The 15976-nt window shown below is 44.9% G+C and overlaps 2 protein-coding genes across 2 annotated transcripts; one reads left to right on the top strand and one right to left on the bottom strand.

Annotated features, from left to right (window-relative positions):
• Positions 1-390: 390 nt before the first annotated feature.
• On the bottom strand, positions 391-6705 carry LOC136452566 (putative UDP-rhamnose:rhamnosyltransferase 1). Its single transcript, XM_066453174.1, has 9 exons — positions 6663-6705; positions 6377-6484; positions 5200-5269; positions 5026-5100; positions 4797-4859; positions 4631-4686; positions 3985-4159; positions 3574-3623; positions 391-1491 (listed from the first exon to the last, which is right to left on the bottom strand). The coding sequence occupies exons 1-9, from the start codon at positions 6703-6705 to the stop codon at positions 524-526; spliced, it is 1608 nt and encodes a 535-aa protein (XP_066309271.1). The 3' UTR covers positions 391-523.
• Positions 6706-12322: 5617 nt separating this feature from the next.
• On the top strand, positions 12323-15885 carry LOC136551041 (uncharacterized). The gene is made up of 10 exons (XM_066542661.1): positions 12323-12517; positions 12604-12705; positions 12807-12872; positions 12987-13139; positions 13242-13355; positions 13806-13877; positions 14446-14529; positions 14620-14720; positions 15053-15137; positions 15258-15885. The coding sequence occupies exons 1-10, from the start codon at positions 12443-12445 to the stop codon at positions 15639-15641; spliced, it is 1236 nt and encodes a 411-aa protein (XP_066398758.1). The 5' UTR covers positions 12323-12442; the 3' UTR covers positions 15642-15885.
• The last annotated feature ends 91 nt before the right edge of the window (positions 15886-15976 follow it).

Genomic DNA, 15976 nt, shown 5'->3' with positions numbered 1-15976 from the left:
GTCGTGCTAGCACGGCCCTGTCCGCTTGTACATGTTTCATGTCGCTTTGGGTCATGACCTTTTGGTACCTGAGGCCTGTCGAGCCATGCATGACAAGTCTTTGTTTTGGCACAAAGTACGGCTCATGACAGCATGACACGCCTTAAGATTCGGAATCTCTGGTACTAATAGCAGCCCCAAAGTAGAGTCATATGATTCTAGAATTGTCGTTGATTTTCTTCCTATCCAACACTTCTCCTCGATTAACCTTGATGATATGCTTGGATAGGTTGGAATTCACTCCACATAGTGAATTTATTAGGTAGAATTGACAGTAGTTCGCAACGCTTTAGCCTGAAGAACGGGAATTGACAGTAATTTACACATAATTTAGCATGAAAATTCGTTAATTTCCTGCATAATAAATCTTGAAAATTATGCATAAATGACTAGTAGCACTAAACAGTACCAGTAAAACGAACAGCTCATGCGCGAGACCTCTGACGCCACTAATGGTCACCAACAAAATAGCCCAGAATTTACTTCACCCCTTGCAGGATCTCAAATGCTGAATAAACACGTCGATGCACCTCTCTTGGCACGCTCTGTCCGCCACGATGTGCTGCAGCTTCCTAGTGTTGGTCGCCAACACCTTCCCCTCCTCCTCCACCGCGACGGCCCGAACTGCTCCGGCAACGCCGTGTCGGTCGAAAGATCCGTCCGTCTCGTTCCTCGTCACCTGCAATCCGACCTTCCACTCCTTCATGAGCCGCGCGTTGGGGCTTTGGTCGCCGAAGATGGGCAGCATGATCAGCGGATGCCCGAACTGGAGCCCCTCGACGATGGAACCCCACCCGCAGTGCGTCAGGAACGCGCCGACGGCGCCGTGCGCCAGCACTCTGACCTGAGGAACCCACCGCGTCGTCACGAGCCCACGGTCGCCGGTGCGCTCCACGAACCCGTCGGGTATGATGTTGTCTTCTTGGACGCCGGCCAGCGTCCTGAGGGCCCAGAGGAAGCGCGTCCCGGCGAGCTCCAGGCCGTGGGCAAGCTCGCGGAGCAGCTCGACACGCAGCGGCGCCTCGGTTCCCAAAGCGACGTACACGACCGACTTGGCGGGCTGCGCGTCGAGCGACTGCATGGTCGAGTCGTCCTCTGTGCTCCTGCTGACGCCGCGCGTTCCGTCGGGCTGCGGCGGCAGCAGGCCGAGCGGGACGGCCGGCTTGCCGTAGAGCCTCGTCAGGAGCGGGAACGCTTCCGGCTCCAGCTCGGGACAGCTCCGAGTGGCGACGAAACTGGATCTCGCCAGCGTCTGGACGAAGCGGCTGATGACGGACGGCCCCGAGTCGCCCTCGGTGGCGAAAAGCTCCGCGGCCTGCTGCTGCTTGAACGCTGGGGCCGCGCTCATGGACTGGTCGATCGCCTGCCGCTGCTGCTCCGCGTGCGAGTCCCCCGGCGGCGGCTGCGTGCGAGTAGGGAGCTCGACACGGGAGTAGCTACGCCGTTTGTTCCCTATCACATCGGATATTAGATTAAATATAGATTAAAAAAAATACTAATTTTATAAATTACGACTAATTTATGAAACAAAATTTTTAAGTCTAATTAATCCATGATTTATAATATGATGCTATAGTACATATATGTGCTAATAACGAATTAATTAGTTTTAATAAATTTGTTTCGCGGATTATTGAAGACTTGTATAATTTGTTTATTGTTTCTATCCGAACACTCTCGTTTGACAGCCTCATGTGACATTCAATGTGATACCTCTAAACTTTAGCCCCTAGATTTAAACAAGTCCGCTAGCTGTGTCTGAATCTTTGGCTAAAGATTAGTCATTGTCATATTGAGTGTTCGGAGGATAATTAGGAGCACTAGACATGAGCTAATTATAAAACTAATTGCAGAAGCTCTATGTTAATTTGCGAGACGAATCTATTAAGCCTAATTAATCCATCATTATCAAATGTTTATTGTAGCATCACATTATTAAATCATGAACTAATTAGACTTAATAGATTTGTCTCGTAACTTAGCCTACATCTATATAATTAGTTTTATAATTAGTCTATGCGTAATATTTCTAATTCGTATACAAAATTCGATATGACATGGCTAAATTTTAGCCAGCAGGAAACAAACACCCCAGGCCAAGGTAGGATTGCTGCAGGGCAGGCAACAACGGTTATTGGTTGTTCGTTGTTCTGCATGACGGGGATGACAACGAACATATCTACGTCTAATCTAAATTAATTAATTAATTAGAGAAAAAACACAGAGAACCTGACAAATCTTCTCACGCGATTAGACCCTGTAGGTAAAATAGAAGCATTTTCGATTAGCCTGTTCGTTTGGCTGTGGCTTGTCATAAACGATCGTAAATTTTTAGTCGGAACAGTATTTTTCTCTCACACAAACTAGCTAGCAGTACTTTTTCACGGACCAGCAACGATACGAACCAGCCAACCGTACGCAATCAAAGTTGGTCAACAGGCCAGCGCGAGAGGGACTCGGGACTCGGCTCAGCGAAATACTACTCGGGACTCAGCAGATAGCGGCAATGTGCCAATGTCCGTGACTCGGTTCCATCCCAAGTGAGCTAAGGGCAGCTCCAGTCGTGAGTCGATTTTTTGAGGAGAGAGAACACCACGTAAGCAGGGAGAAAGAGTCGAGTCCTTCAGCCATAAGCAAGTGGGCCCACATAAAAGGTTAAAAAATACAAAAACACCGGGCGATGGATAACTTTCCTTCTCCGCGGTTTCCTCCGCCACGAAATCGCCCGCCGTAAAAGCGCGTGGAGATGTTGCTCCGTGCCGCCCCCGGTGGGAGGTCAACCGAGCTGCTGCGCCACCAAGCTGGAGGTCCTCCTTGCCTCCGTAACTCTTCCGCGCAAAGCGGTGGCAGCTGTACAGGTGGAGGCCGTGCGAGGTACTCGCTGCTCTCCAGGTCGACGACGGGCACGAGGCCGCGGCTGTGTGGCGCCGCTCGAGCTGGCCATGCGGACGCCCAAGCGCGCTCCCGAAGGCGATGCCGGTGAGGCCAGCGCACAAGGGCGGATCTCCGACCACGCCATGTCGAGATGAAGGTCCGCGGCGCCCAAAATTCGTTTTTTATTCGGCGAGTCGACTCACAATCTTACTACTGTTCTCTCTCCTCGATGAGTCGCCTTCTCCAGTGGTTGGGTTAACCCATGGCCGTGCCAGCTAGGACGATAAGTCGCTTTGTAATCGCCACTGGAGAAGCCCTGAAAAAAATGTTTTTTCTACTCATGTCGAACGACTTTTTTTTATACCCACTAGCAGCCTGTTCGGCACGACTGAACTGGCTGGCTGGTGCCGGTGCTGGTGCTGGTGCCGGACCAGCCAGCTCAGTCAGCCAATTTCAATCTTCAACTCAGCCAGTTAATTTTAGCCTCCAGCTAATAGCTGATTTTTCAAAAGTTTAAATAATGGCGCCAACAAGAACTTGTGCTTTTCAGCCGATTGTACTTCATGCTGAATTCAAAGTTTCAAATTCAAACTACCAGCCATTTCTAGCTCAGGCTTATTTCAAAATTAGACCCAACAACAAGTGCAACCAATAATTTACAGTTTGCAACAGCAACAGGTTCATGTTGAATGCAGGTTTGCAAGCTCATGCTGAATGCAACAGGTTCAACCAACAGCAACAACAACAGGTTCAACAGCAACAGACTCATAGAGTGCCCAGCTAAAATCTATATAAAGTTTCACACGAATCATAGGCACATCCCAACCCAGCTTCACAGAATCACAGATCTACATGCCGACACTGGGATCCTTCTTCCTTCTGCTCCGCGAATGACTTGATATGAGGAGCATCAGGCTCGACTCCTCGCTGCGGTAGTGTGGGTAAGCAGCCTAGTTTATCCGGATGGTCTCTTTCCTCGCGCTGCTCTCCAACAAATACAACAACACATATTAACTTACCAACCTCATCTCACCTGGGCGAGTAACTCAATATAATCAAAATGCTACGTACCTGAAGATCTGATCCAGTAAACCATCATCCAGCTTTGCACGTGAGAACATCTTGTAGGCCATGTCATCTTCGTTGTACCTCTTCAGAACTGAGATGCACGAGAAAGGGATATCAGGGAGCTCTAGGATACCAATTAGCTCTGGAACATCTGATGCTGAGTTTACACCAAAATATCCTTGCAACCATAAATAGAATACAACAAAAGGCAAGTGCCTTGTCATCAATAAGTCACCCCAACCAAGGAAGCGTCAAAGAGGCTTTCATCAGTAACAAGTTCATAGGCTATCAGTTACTCGCCACTCGTTCATTTTTCTATGTGTTGATGCTAGGATCTACGAAATGATTGATGATGCATGAAGCTTCAGACAAGCAGTAAACATGATCTTGTAATTTATAGAGTTGAAATCCATAACCAGAGCACTTGTATTGGTCATAGATGCTAAATTGCAAAGTATCTTATTTATTTCCAACCATGAAATAGCATCCAAACGCTCATGCATGCCAGGAGCCCAGGTGACAAGGTACAATCAAGAAAATGATAGAATGGTGCTTACAGTTCTGTCACAAACTCTATAATCCGCTTGCTGAGAACATGTCACACCGGACCAGGGGGTAGATCACCATGCCCACAACGATCATCGCTGACCCATGAGTATAAAACTCTCCAGCTTAGTGAAGATCTGATCTAATTCAATGCTTTCACTGCATAAAAATAGGCTGATTTTAGATCCAACGCTTAAGCACTTAGCACCTACTGAACAGTTTATAAACATTGCTAACCGTGAGCTAATGTTTGAGGAGTAATTACCTACCACACTTCAGTATTGTAAACAACAAGTAGATACATAGGAAGCATCTGCATTACCTCAACTTTCCTAAATCAGACATCACTCCACACAACCATAGATATTAACTCCCTAACTCCAGAGATTGGGGTTTTCCGATTTAGCTCAACCCACTCCGACAACTCATACGAAGGTGGATCAACTCCGTATTTATGCATCCACAAATAATTTCTAAAGCAAAGCATGAAATGATTACATAGCCTGCTTCATCCTCTTGCAGTACAACACCCTGTTCAGAATATGCCAACGTTCTTTCAACCTCCCAAACCTCCTTTCAATAACATTTCGCAACTTCACATGAATGTAGTTGAATTTTTTCTCCCTTTGCAACTACTGCAAATCTACGCCCCTAAAATCGTTAATATGATACCTTGTGTTTCTGAAGGGGGTCATGTAACCTGGCATGTCCGTGTAACCCGCGTCCGCCATGTAGTACCGGCCTACAAAAAATTAAAACAGTTCACCAATTAGTCCTATCAATAGATAACTTACTAGGTACAGTCATGACAATCTCATCATTTGCAATCCTAAACTTAATTAATATGACATAGAGAACACAAATGTATCAGCATTGTTGTATTGGGAATTCATATATTAGCATTGTCATAATGAGAAATCAAATTGCAAATTATTTAATAAGGAGACAATATGTAGGAATTAGATGCCATAACAAATTATATCAAAGGGGCAGCAGAATTTGGGTATGGCATAGAGAACAGAAACATATCAATATTGTTGTATTGAGAATTCATATATGTTGTATTATCATATTGAGAAATCAAATTACAAATTGTTTAAGGAGACAATATATAGGCATCAGCTGTCATAGCAAATTGAATAGAAGTATGCTTCAATACATCTAGTACAAGCAAACAATTAAGGAATGTGAACATCAAAGCATCACGAACTTGCTGGGGGATATGGGAACGAACCGCCGCCCTGATAGTCTTTCAACACCGCCATGTCATGACATGCGCCTGCCTTCCCGGCCCCCACGTATGTGAAACGACCATCCATATCCACGATGACATAAACATTAATTGTTGTTTCGCTTTTTCTGTTGAAGAAATCAACATTTGCTTCACGGTTAACCTCAACCTTTATGTGTGTGCCATCTATAGCACCTATGCATCCATCAAACCATGGTGCATATGCAGCAAGTTTGTGGCTTACGCGTGCGTAGTTCCTATCTGCTGGCACTAGGACAGTATTTGCCCACCTATACATGACCTCTGCAACTGCTGTAATCTTTCTGCTAACTGTATCCAAAGACCTTTCAAACCTATATTTGCACTCTCTACTCGCCGATTGGTGGGCACAGGCCTAGATATACATGCCTAGAGCTTCTACCGAGGTACACTTATCTGTTGATGGCAGGCCAAACGACAGTAGGGTGTCATGCAAATGCATGAAGGCATCATACGTCATGCACAAATTGTCTATACATTTGGTTTGGTCGGCAAGGGTAAGCTGCATCCATTGGGCTCCAGATAACTTAGGAATGGGACAAGGAGGATTTACCTCAGGCATTTGCTGCGACATAATACCTTTCGACCTCAGAAGGATGACTGCTACCTTCGCCAAGGTCACAGTGCTCGGTCCATCACTAGAAGTGTCGCTGTACGACGACTCATCAGTGCTGCTCATTATGCTACCTGCAAATGGGTAGAAATCAGTAAGATGCTAATACACATATTAGGAACAAAACATTTGCTAATAAGGGAACATGTCAAGATACCTGAACTAGGTAGGTGGCACAACCACCTTAGACAAATGTATGTAAGGAATGGACAAGAGAAAAGTGATACATGCATAATGTCTTACAACGCTCACAGCACGACACAAATATTTTATTCAAAACACAAGACAACGACATGCACTTAGTTCTCCGCAATGGTCTTTGTTAAAACATACAAAATGAACATAATGAAACAACAAATAGAATCAACTCAACATGCACATGGTGTAAAACCGAAAATAGTAGAAAAACCGCAGTTCGAACAAACGTGCTTATCACTGGGACTTTGTGGAGCACACGAAGCCCCACGTCACATTGATCTAGTTCAGCCGACCCTCTTTAGATTTCATATTAAGAAAAGCCTGACGATAGAGCCTGTTGTTGCAAAAGTTTAGGGCTTGCACGAATACTACATCAGTCTCGCTGATACCATCTTGCAACAGAATCTCATGGACTTGGGCTAACTCCTGAGCATCTGTGTTTTGACAGGCCTTCTGGGACCTAGCCTCCCTGATAATGTGGCTCAGGTCTTCAAGGCAGTCTTCTACGGATGGAGTCTGGCTACTCTTCTTATTGCGAGGATTGTTAACAGAATATTCCCTATGGACTCTCTTCGAGGGCCGAGCACCACTACGTGGTAAGACCGGCTCGTCCGACAAGGATGGAGGAGTGTGAGGGCTTCCACTACTGGGTGACTTGTTAGGTTGATGCCCCCCCACCGATAGCAACTTGCCCCTGTCACGTGGGGTGCGTCCTAAAATTGTTATCAGTTACTCACAACATTGGGGCCGTCTGAACTTGTTTCTAGCGGGTTGGCTACTTTTCTGCACGTGTTTCAGTGATGGTGAAGTTAGCACAGAGTTAGTGGGAACCTAATTGCTAAAAAAAGTCAAGGAAATGCATGTAGTTAGTACCCCGGGGCTGGCGCCGTACCACTCGGGGTCAGCTGTAACCTCTCTAGTAAGCGTGTCATGGCCTAGCCCAGTATGGGTCTGTCCGTCGCGCCAATTGAAGTAACAACGTTTCAGCTCATTGTACTTGTTCTGGCACATTTTCTTGTTGTATCCGAGCCTCGTGACTTCGTTGAAGTCACGAACGACATTGGTCCACCCTAATGAGGTTGGACCAGTGGAGTTCCAATGATAGAGGTCTTTATGCTTGATGATTAGGTCAAGAAGCAGAGAGCAGGTTCTGTCATCCTAGCTAGCACGGTCCTGGCTCATCTGATGCAAGGATCAGCATTGAAGGGATTACCCACATGGATGCATATGTTATGTCGTACGGAGGGTAGTTCCAGTATGCAAAGCTGAGAGTGGGTGACGAAAAAGAGAACTTGCCTTTTGGGTCTGTTTGCGGCGTTTTGAGCGGAGGTTGTAATGGCCGCAGCAGTTGGAGAGCAAGACGAAGCCGACGCCGCTGCTAGTTTGGGCAGCGTTGGTCACCACATGACGAAACGTCCCTGAAATGTCTACAGTTCAAACATAGAGCACACTTGTAAGATGTTAAACATAATCTAAAAATAGAACATTTACAGTGGTGAAGAACATTAAATGTGTACTGTTAAACATAATATGAAAGTAGAATATGAACAGCAAATTCCTTGCCTCACATTTTGATCACTGGAATAGTAATTTGGTAAATTCATTAGTCATACTTCAATGTTTAGTTTGCAAAGTTCAGGTGCACAATTTAGGACAACAAGCAAAAAAGAAAGCAAGGAAATACATAATATGCTTGCATAATCATACTACCTTTCACATTGCATTAAATATATCAATTACTAGTATACTTTGATTCAAAGCAAACAGCCACATGGGATGTACAAGGATGACTTGTACAATGTCAGCTTGATGTAGAGGTCCACTAGGCCAAGAGTTACTACAAAACATGCTTGGGTCTAATTTCCTAGCTCGATAATCACTGAAAAACTATATAACTACAAGGTATGGGACTGCAAGGAGAAGAAATATACTCCTCAACATTACAATTGTACCAACTCCAACCGTGCCCACAAAATCCCAGTAAAGTGTGTGGGTGACAGGGTGAGACTGTGATTGATTTGTAGTGGTTTGCATTCTCATCATTTGAAAAGAGCCAACATAAATAGAACCATTCTTAGATGGGCACTGTGGCAACTTGATTTGGCCTTGGAAACATGGATTGGCATACGGTATAGTAAGCTAAAACATGGATTGGCCTTGGAAGCAGTGGGAGGTGGAGGTGGGCATTGTGGCAACATGAGCCGGAAGAGAGCATGGATATGTCAGTCTTTTCTGAAAATAACACAGCCGGAATTCCTTTCATTTATTTGCAAATCTATAAAAATTTTCAACTTGATACAAGCTGTTCTAACACATATCAGAAACTTCCTCAAATAAATGTACATTCAATCTCACAAGATTTGGGGATTTCTATCCTATACATACAGGAAAAGATATGAATACTTTTTGGATCTCAGATCCGGTCGGGTGAGACTACGGCGGCGTTGGGTTCCGGAGGGCTTACCGTGCTAGAGAGAGTCGCCGTTGATGGAAGCGGGGTCCGGGGAGAGAGCCGGAGAGCACTTTCACCGAGGCCCGCCGAGAGTGCGGGGAAACCCTAGCCATGCGGGGGTCAAACTACAAGACGGCGATCTGGGGCTCAGAGGCGGCCGGGTGAGAGGACGACGGCGTGGGATTCGGGGTTTACCTTGCTAGGCGAAGGCGCCGTCGATGGAGGCGGGGTCAGGGAAGGAGGCGGACGGCGTAGAGAGGTGGCCGTGGCCGGATCCGGTGGCCACCAACGGGACCCGACGACGCGGCGCAGACCACCACCGGGAAACGCGCGGAGAGAGGGCGACGAGCGGCGCTTGTGCGGAGAACCCTAACCACCGACGGGGAAAGAGGAGAAAATGAGAGGCGCCGACGCACGCTGCGGCTTATAACACCAGCCGTTCGGCTGGGGCTGGGCTGTCGAACGGCTGGGCTGATAAGCCCAGCACCAGCCAGCCCAGCCAGCCTACCGAACAGGCTGTAGACTTGTGTGAACCATATTTGCTCTAGGAGAGTCCATCTTTTTCCATTATGTTGATTTTTGTTTGGGGTCCATAGCTCTGTTCGCTTGGCTGTTAACCATAGCTGAAAGTAGTGTTGGCTGATTTGTTGTGAGAAAAAAATATTGTTTGTTGACTGAAAAAATACGGTTTATAAGCCAAACGAACAGGACGCATGACGAGTGTAACTGCGCAAGTACAAAATACAAAATAGTACACATCACAAGATTTGAGTGGTGACGGGTGAGCATTACACCTGATTAGTGATTACGCACGCCTCCTATCTTATCTTTTCTTTTCTCTTCTCTTCTCTTCCTTTGCTCGCAACCCATTTAAAAAAAACTTTTTTCAAAATTTTTTTGGAAGAATCCTAGGAATCTCATATACTCATCGGCTCTGAAATATAATGTATCCAAGCAACTTTATATCAAATAAGAAGTCCGGCAAAAACTAGTTTATCCTTCACTAATTGTAACTAGTTAGTTTGGTTGTCAACTTGCTTCATTTACTATTAGTAACACATTAGATTTAAAAGGCATGTGTGCATGTTATTGGTTTCTGTTACTTATTATAGAAGTCATTTTGCTCAAGATAGTGTTTAAAAGACATACATGCACTGGGGGTGGGGGGGGGGGGGGGGGGGGGGGGGGGGGGGGGGGGGGGGGGGGGGGGTTGAAAAGGCAAGTATGGATAATGTTAAGCAATCCAGAATCTACGTTATGATTTTCGAGAATTTTTTAACTTTCCATACCTTGTATTTTAATAACAAGATAGATATTAGAGTACATTTGGAAAATCTCGAGAAAACTGTTTTTCCCTAGATTACGAAAATGGAGTATATGTAGTGATGTACACGTGCTACCACATATGTACAATTCTCTCCTCCATAGGTTATCCGTGATGCTGCCTCTTATGTCACATCTAAAATCAAATAAATTGTTGAAAGCACCGTGAAGTCAGTATTAAAGTGAAATACGAGGGAGGAATTGAACAAAGTGTAAGTGTTAGATGGAGGAAAGGGAGGCTAATGGTTGCTTTAAAATTAATGTTGATGGTTCATTTGATGTTGTTATACGAGATTGGACCAAAAGAGTGGAGCTAACGGCTTGGAGGGTCGTCTTCCATGCTCGAGACACTGAGGAGATCAAAGCTATGGTGTGCTAGGAGGGCTTACAACCTGGGGCAAAGTTCTGTGGGAGAAAGTCCATACTTGAATCAAAGATTGAGGATGTATCCAATTATTAAAGAGGCAAAAGGAAATCTCGGAGGTGTCTTCTCGGAACTCATTGTGAAGCATTTGAGAAGAGAGAAAAATGGTGTGGCCATGAACTCGCGCAACTTGCAAAACGAGTTTATGCTATGGTGTGGCGTGATCGTTTCCTAGTGTGTCGAGTGATTAGTTGCTAAGAAATGTAATGACTTTTCTTAGTAATGAATGGAGCTCTCTTTTCTTCGAAAAAAACAGAGGGAAGGGAGAAAGGAACTCGAGGAGGGCAGGCCCATCCTGCTAGCTTTCTACTACGCGAGAAGCCCAACGGGCTGAGAACAAGCAGCCTGTTTGTTTCGTCGTAAACGATCGTGAATTATTTATTACTGGCTGGTTTGGTGTAAGAGAAAAATATTATTCCAGCTTATAATCCACGATCGTATACGAGCAAGCGAACAGCCTAAAGCTTTTTGCACTTCTGACGCCAAGAGACTTTCTTTAGATACAGAAAGAGTACTTCAAATTTAGTTTATTACTTCCATTTGTTTTTATATGAGATTAGTCAAAACAGAAATGGCATACATTCAAAGTCATTTTCAGAAGGAGTAAGCAGTTGCCTTTATAATGGAGTACTTTTCTAGCATTGCATTTAAGACAAGAGTGAATTTATTATGGTTTTTTTAAAAATATGCCCCGCATTCTTAAATAGATTTACGTACTTCTAAAACCTGGTTTTCAGGCTTTTAAACTTGCGAAACGCACTAGAGGTTCAAATTGATTTTGGATCGCCGGTTTCAACGCATGGCTGTCATCGTGTCTACTCACTGGAAGGCCCTCGTCGACCAATGCCCCCGATCATGTTGGTGGTACGTTTGGTTACAACCCGTTCGTTTCATTGAAAAGTCAGACTGAAAAGTATCATTGACAGATTTGTTGTGAGAAAAAAATACTATATCATGGCTGATAAGCCAGACTGATAAGTTTGGACTCTACGTCTGATAAGTTTAGACTGTTTATTTTTATAAACTGTTGTGAAGCATACTTAGAGTGTATATTTTCAACCACACATTCTCTACACCGTTTATTTTTATAAGCCATACTTAGAGTGCATATTATATTACTCTTATGAAAATGTCACAAAACACATCTATGTGAATATGTGATGTATTTTCTCCGATTAATACTTCCACAAGCACATATTTTCAACCACACATTCTCTACACTTATATCGCCAGCCAAAATTCATCAGATTTTCAGACAACTTCCAAGCTGTATTTTTTGTCAAGCAAGTTATCATGTCATACGTGCATCGTCCAGAGAAAAGCAGAGCATCGGGTCGGGTGCGTTCACCTGACCCGATCGCACCAGACGACCTGACCGGCTGACCGCGGTCCGAAACGAGAACGGGAACCGCTCAGGAGTCAGGACCCGTGCCCCACGCGTACTCCTCATCAATCCTCACCGGAACGATGCAAGATCCAACGGCGCATACCACCCCAAAGCCAGGTTCCGTCTCCGCATCCTAGGCCTAGGCCCTACGGCACCCAAACCCCGAGCCGTCGTCCCCAGGTTGCCAATCCGCGCGCAGCCAAACCCAAACCCTCCTCCCTCCCGGCGGCTCCCGACGGGCGACGGCGATGGCCGCCGCGACAGAGAAGACGGCCGAGGACATCCGCCGCGAGCTCCAGGAGCTCCAGCGCCAGCACCGCGAGGTACATCTCTTTCTCTGTCCGGCGCATCTCGAAGCCCCGAGTCCCCGGGCCGTCTGCCCTGACCCCTTTCTCGTCCACCCTCGCAGATCACCGAGCGCCTGCGCGACCCCCGTGGCCTTCGCCGCGGCGCCCCCGGCCCTGGTCCTGGACCTGGGGGCCCCCGCCCGCTTCGCGGCTTCGTGAGACCCGTACGCTTCTCACCTGCACTTCCTTCACGCCTCCTTCGTTTACCTTAATCTTTTTGTGTGCCCATAACACTTTTTTTCTTCTTCCAATGTTTCTGATGTAGCCTGTGGGTGCGGAATCGGGGGACCAGCCTCCGCAGAAGCGTCGGCTGCTATCGGCCGTAGTTAAGGTATCGTCTTTCCCCCCCCCCCCCCCTTAATCTCGGTTCTGTTTGCACAATTTGTAATGGCCTGTTTGTTGAAACCCTAAAATTATGTCTCTTTGCTTGACCTAACAAATGGAGGTGGATGGCGCTGAAAATAACGAGGAAGGCACAAAGGATGCGGATGCGGAGGGGCATGATGCGCCTTCAGGTGTCACTGAAGGCAGTGACAGGAGGGGTTTCAACAATGGCGGGTTCAGAAGGGATGGTAACCTGCGGATGCAAAGGAGGGTGGTGAGTACTGATTAGAGCAAAGTGTGGATGTATTGTGGTTTTGCTATTCATTGGGTATTATATGTGCTTTTGTGGAGCTTACCTTGTTTCGTTTGGTTATAGGACTATAATTCGCTGCCAGAGCCAGCTCCAAGGGAGCTTCCCAGGAATGAGGACCCGAATTTAGTGAGAAGGAATAAGAGGATGCTGGGGCAGCTTCTTGTCGGTACATTGGAGGTAAGTGATTCTGTGCATAATGAATCTGTACTCCTGCAAGAATATATATTGACCTAATGTGGTAGTTCATTTCTATTTCCATCTCTAGTAGTATTCCTTAAAAACAGTTCATTAGCTTTAACTTGGCCTGTTGGCCAGCGTTAACAAACCTATCAGCTGACTATCGACTTAACAAAATCTAAATCCATTTAGTCTCGTTCCCGCAATAATACATTTATTCCTGCAAATTTTGGCTGCCAATGATATGTACTTATTGCAATCTAAGCAACTGTGCATTGACATGTTGCTGCCTAGCATTATTTTATATAGCACAGCTGGCCCAAATTTCCAGGATTGCCTATCTTTGGATGTTAGGTGTGCCAGTACCATTGCTTGCTCAACTGTCTGGATGTGTACATCACTGTTTGTGATAATTTTGTTTATCTTATTCTACTCATGATTGCAATGCAGAAATTTCAACAAGAGGATAAAAAGTTATCCAACTCTGAGGCTTTTCTGCGCAGATCAGAGACTCAGCGAAAGGTTTGCTCACCTTTCCCATTCATATCTCAAAGTTAATGACTGTTATTCAGTAGGGGCTACTTCTACCATGTAATAAGTGCTTTTGTATTGTGATTTTCGTATGTGCATAATCTATGATAACAGATTTGGTGTTCCTATGGGCACAGCTTCTACTTGTGAAATTTTGTACGGAATGCATCTGGCATTTGCTTCTGAAGAAACAAAAATGATTTAACACATATAATATCTTACAGGATAACAGGAATGTCAATTTTGATGTTGAAATTCATTCGTGCTATAGAATAGAAAAGAAGGAACTTGTTAAAGAATGGGACCTTGATATTCTGCATGCTCCATATTCGGGTATACTTAGGACAATGCATCATGGAAACAATCTTTAATAATTGTGATAGTACCTACATAGAGAGCACACAGCCAGATAATCTTTAGTATTTACAAGGAATTCTGTGTTTTCTTTAAGTTGTCGCATCTCACATATGTAACTGGATGTTATAGAGATTGAGATTATTTGGATCACTATATTCCATTTAAACATATCATGGATACTGAAATAATTGATTGGTTTTAGGCTGAGCAAAAGGTTCGTGAAGAAAGTGAAAGGCTGCGACAGCAGGAACGTGAGCAAATTGCAGAGAAGCGTAAGCGTGATATGGTAAGTTCATGACTTGTATTCATCTGTTACAACTACACATTCAATTGATATTTACTTTGCAATCATTAAATCCTTGATGCTCTTTGTTAGACGCTTCGTGCACGTGTAGCTGCTAAGGCAGAAGAAAAGAGGTTGGAGCTGTTGTACATTCAATGGACTGAGCATCATAAAAGGCTGTCCAATTTCTTAAGGTAACTTTGCTGCTTTGCATCATTCTTCACTTTGACTTAGACCCAAAAATTGGAATCCTCATTTTCTTCACTTATAAGCTGTTTCACATGTTTATGTAGTTATTATTCTACTTTCTTGTTTGATGGATCTGTTATTTCTGCATTCTGCAGGTTATTTTTATTTCTGGTCCAAAAGTGTCCATATTGACAATTAAATTGAGGGAAGATACGTTCTAATTGTATGCAGACTTAATGTTTGATGACTATTAGTGTAATCTATTTACATTGTATACTGATGAACAATATTGGTTCCATGTTTGACTCCAATCTCATTATCCCCTTATGTTTGGCAGGACAAAAGCTGAACCACCTATTTACTACATGCCAACTAAACCAATTATTGATGATCCAGCCATTGTTGAGCAGAACAAGGAAATGGTACATCCTAGTATCCTACTCAAGAACTTATAACTTGTGCATACTCATGTACTTGTTCCTGTTCATCTTTCATGAACCATTGTTTTTGTTGATGAATCCAACTTGTGAAAAACACTACAGGCATTCGAAGAATGGAAGTCTATGCGCAGGGCTGAGCTGACTCAGTTCCAAAAGCAAGTTGAGGAGCAATATCTCTCAAATGTAGAGAGGCAGTTGGAGAGGATCCAGAATGCCCGGAATGCTCGGAAGGCGAACGGGCCTGCTAACATGCAAGAAATGGACAAGGAGCTGGACACACACAGGGCAGAGCATGGTCTGAAGACTCGGCGAGTTCCTGAGGAGGGCAGCAATGACGATGACGAAGATGCAGAGGATATGGCTGCGGAAGACGAGCTGATGGATGAAGTTCTGGGCATCAACGATGGAATCAATGAGGACCCATCCAAGCGGTCTGAAGAAGCCACTACTGAAGGCGGTGAGCCTGCACTCGAGGAAGCACAATAGGATTCTTTGTTCACACAAGCTAGGCACACATAGGCGTACCATTCCGTATGCTTAGTTGCCGTCTTGTTGGGAACTGCTTGTACGTGTATTTTTGTTAGACGTTCCCCACTGGTTAGGTTATGTGTTTTAATATTGCTGTTTTGGCTTTTTGATGTTGAGATCATACAACTTTCGATTATTATTATCTTATAGTTGTTGTAAACATACTATAATTGTTACTATGATTTGGTCGTTGCTGGCGTCAGACGTTTATTGCCAGCAGGTTCTGTTCTTCACTACCCCGTGCTGCTGCCACTGTTGCTAGCGCAGCTGCACGTTCTCTTGTGAATCTATCT

The sequence above is a fragment of the Miscanthus floridulus genome, chromosome 1 (genome assembly GCF_019320115.1).
Source record: "Miscanthus floridulus cultivar M001 chromosome 1, ASM1932011v1, whole genome shotgun sequence".
In the NCBI taxonomy this organism is placed as follows: domain Eukaryota; kingdom Viridiplantae; phylum Streptophyta; class Magnoliopsida; order Poales; family Poaceae; genus Miscanthus; species Miscanthus floridulus.
The sequence above is the reverse complement of the archived record's forward strand: the minus strand, read 5'-3'. Positions and strand labels throughout refer to the sequence as shown.

Excerpts from the sequence above, each read along its gene's own strand:
- LOC136452566 (XM_066453174.1), bottom strand. The coding sequence starts at position 6,705 with ATGTCGTTGTCTTGTGTTTTGAATAAAATATTTGTGTCGTGCT. Across the intron at positions 4,160-4,630 it reads GGAGAGTTTTATACTCATGG|GATATTTTGGTGTAAACTCA; the intron begins GTCAGCGATGAT and ends TATGGTTGCAAG. Across the intron at positions 3,624-3,984 it reads TTACTGGATCAGATCTTCAG|CATGAGCTTGCAAACCTGCA; the intron begins GTACGTAGCATT and ends TGTTGCATTCAG.
- LOC136551041 (XM_066542661.1), top strand. The coding sequence starts at position 12,443 with ATGGCCGCCGCGACAGAGAAGACGGCCGAGGACATCCGCCGCGAGCTC. Across the intron at positions 12,518-12,603 it reads TCCAGCGCCAGCACCGCGAG|ATCACCGAGCGCCTGCGCGA; the intron begins GTACATCTCTTT and ends CCACCCTCGCAG. Across the intron at positions 12,706-12,806 it reads TTCGCGGCTTCGTGAGACCC|CCTGTGGGTGCGGAATCGGG; the intron begins GTACGCTTCTCA and ends TTTCTGATGTAG.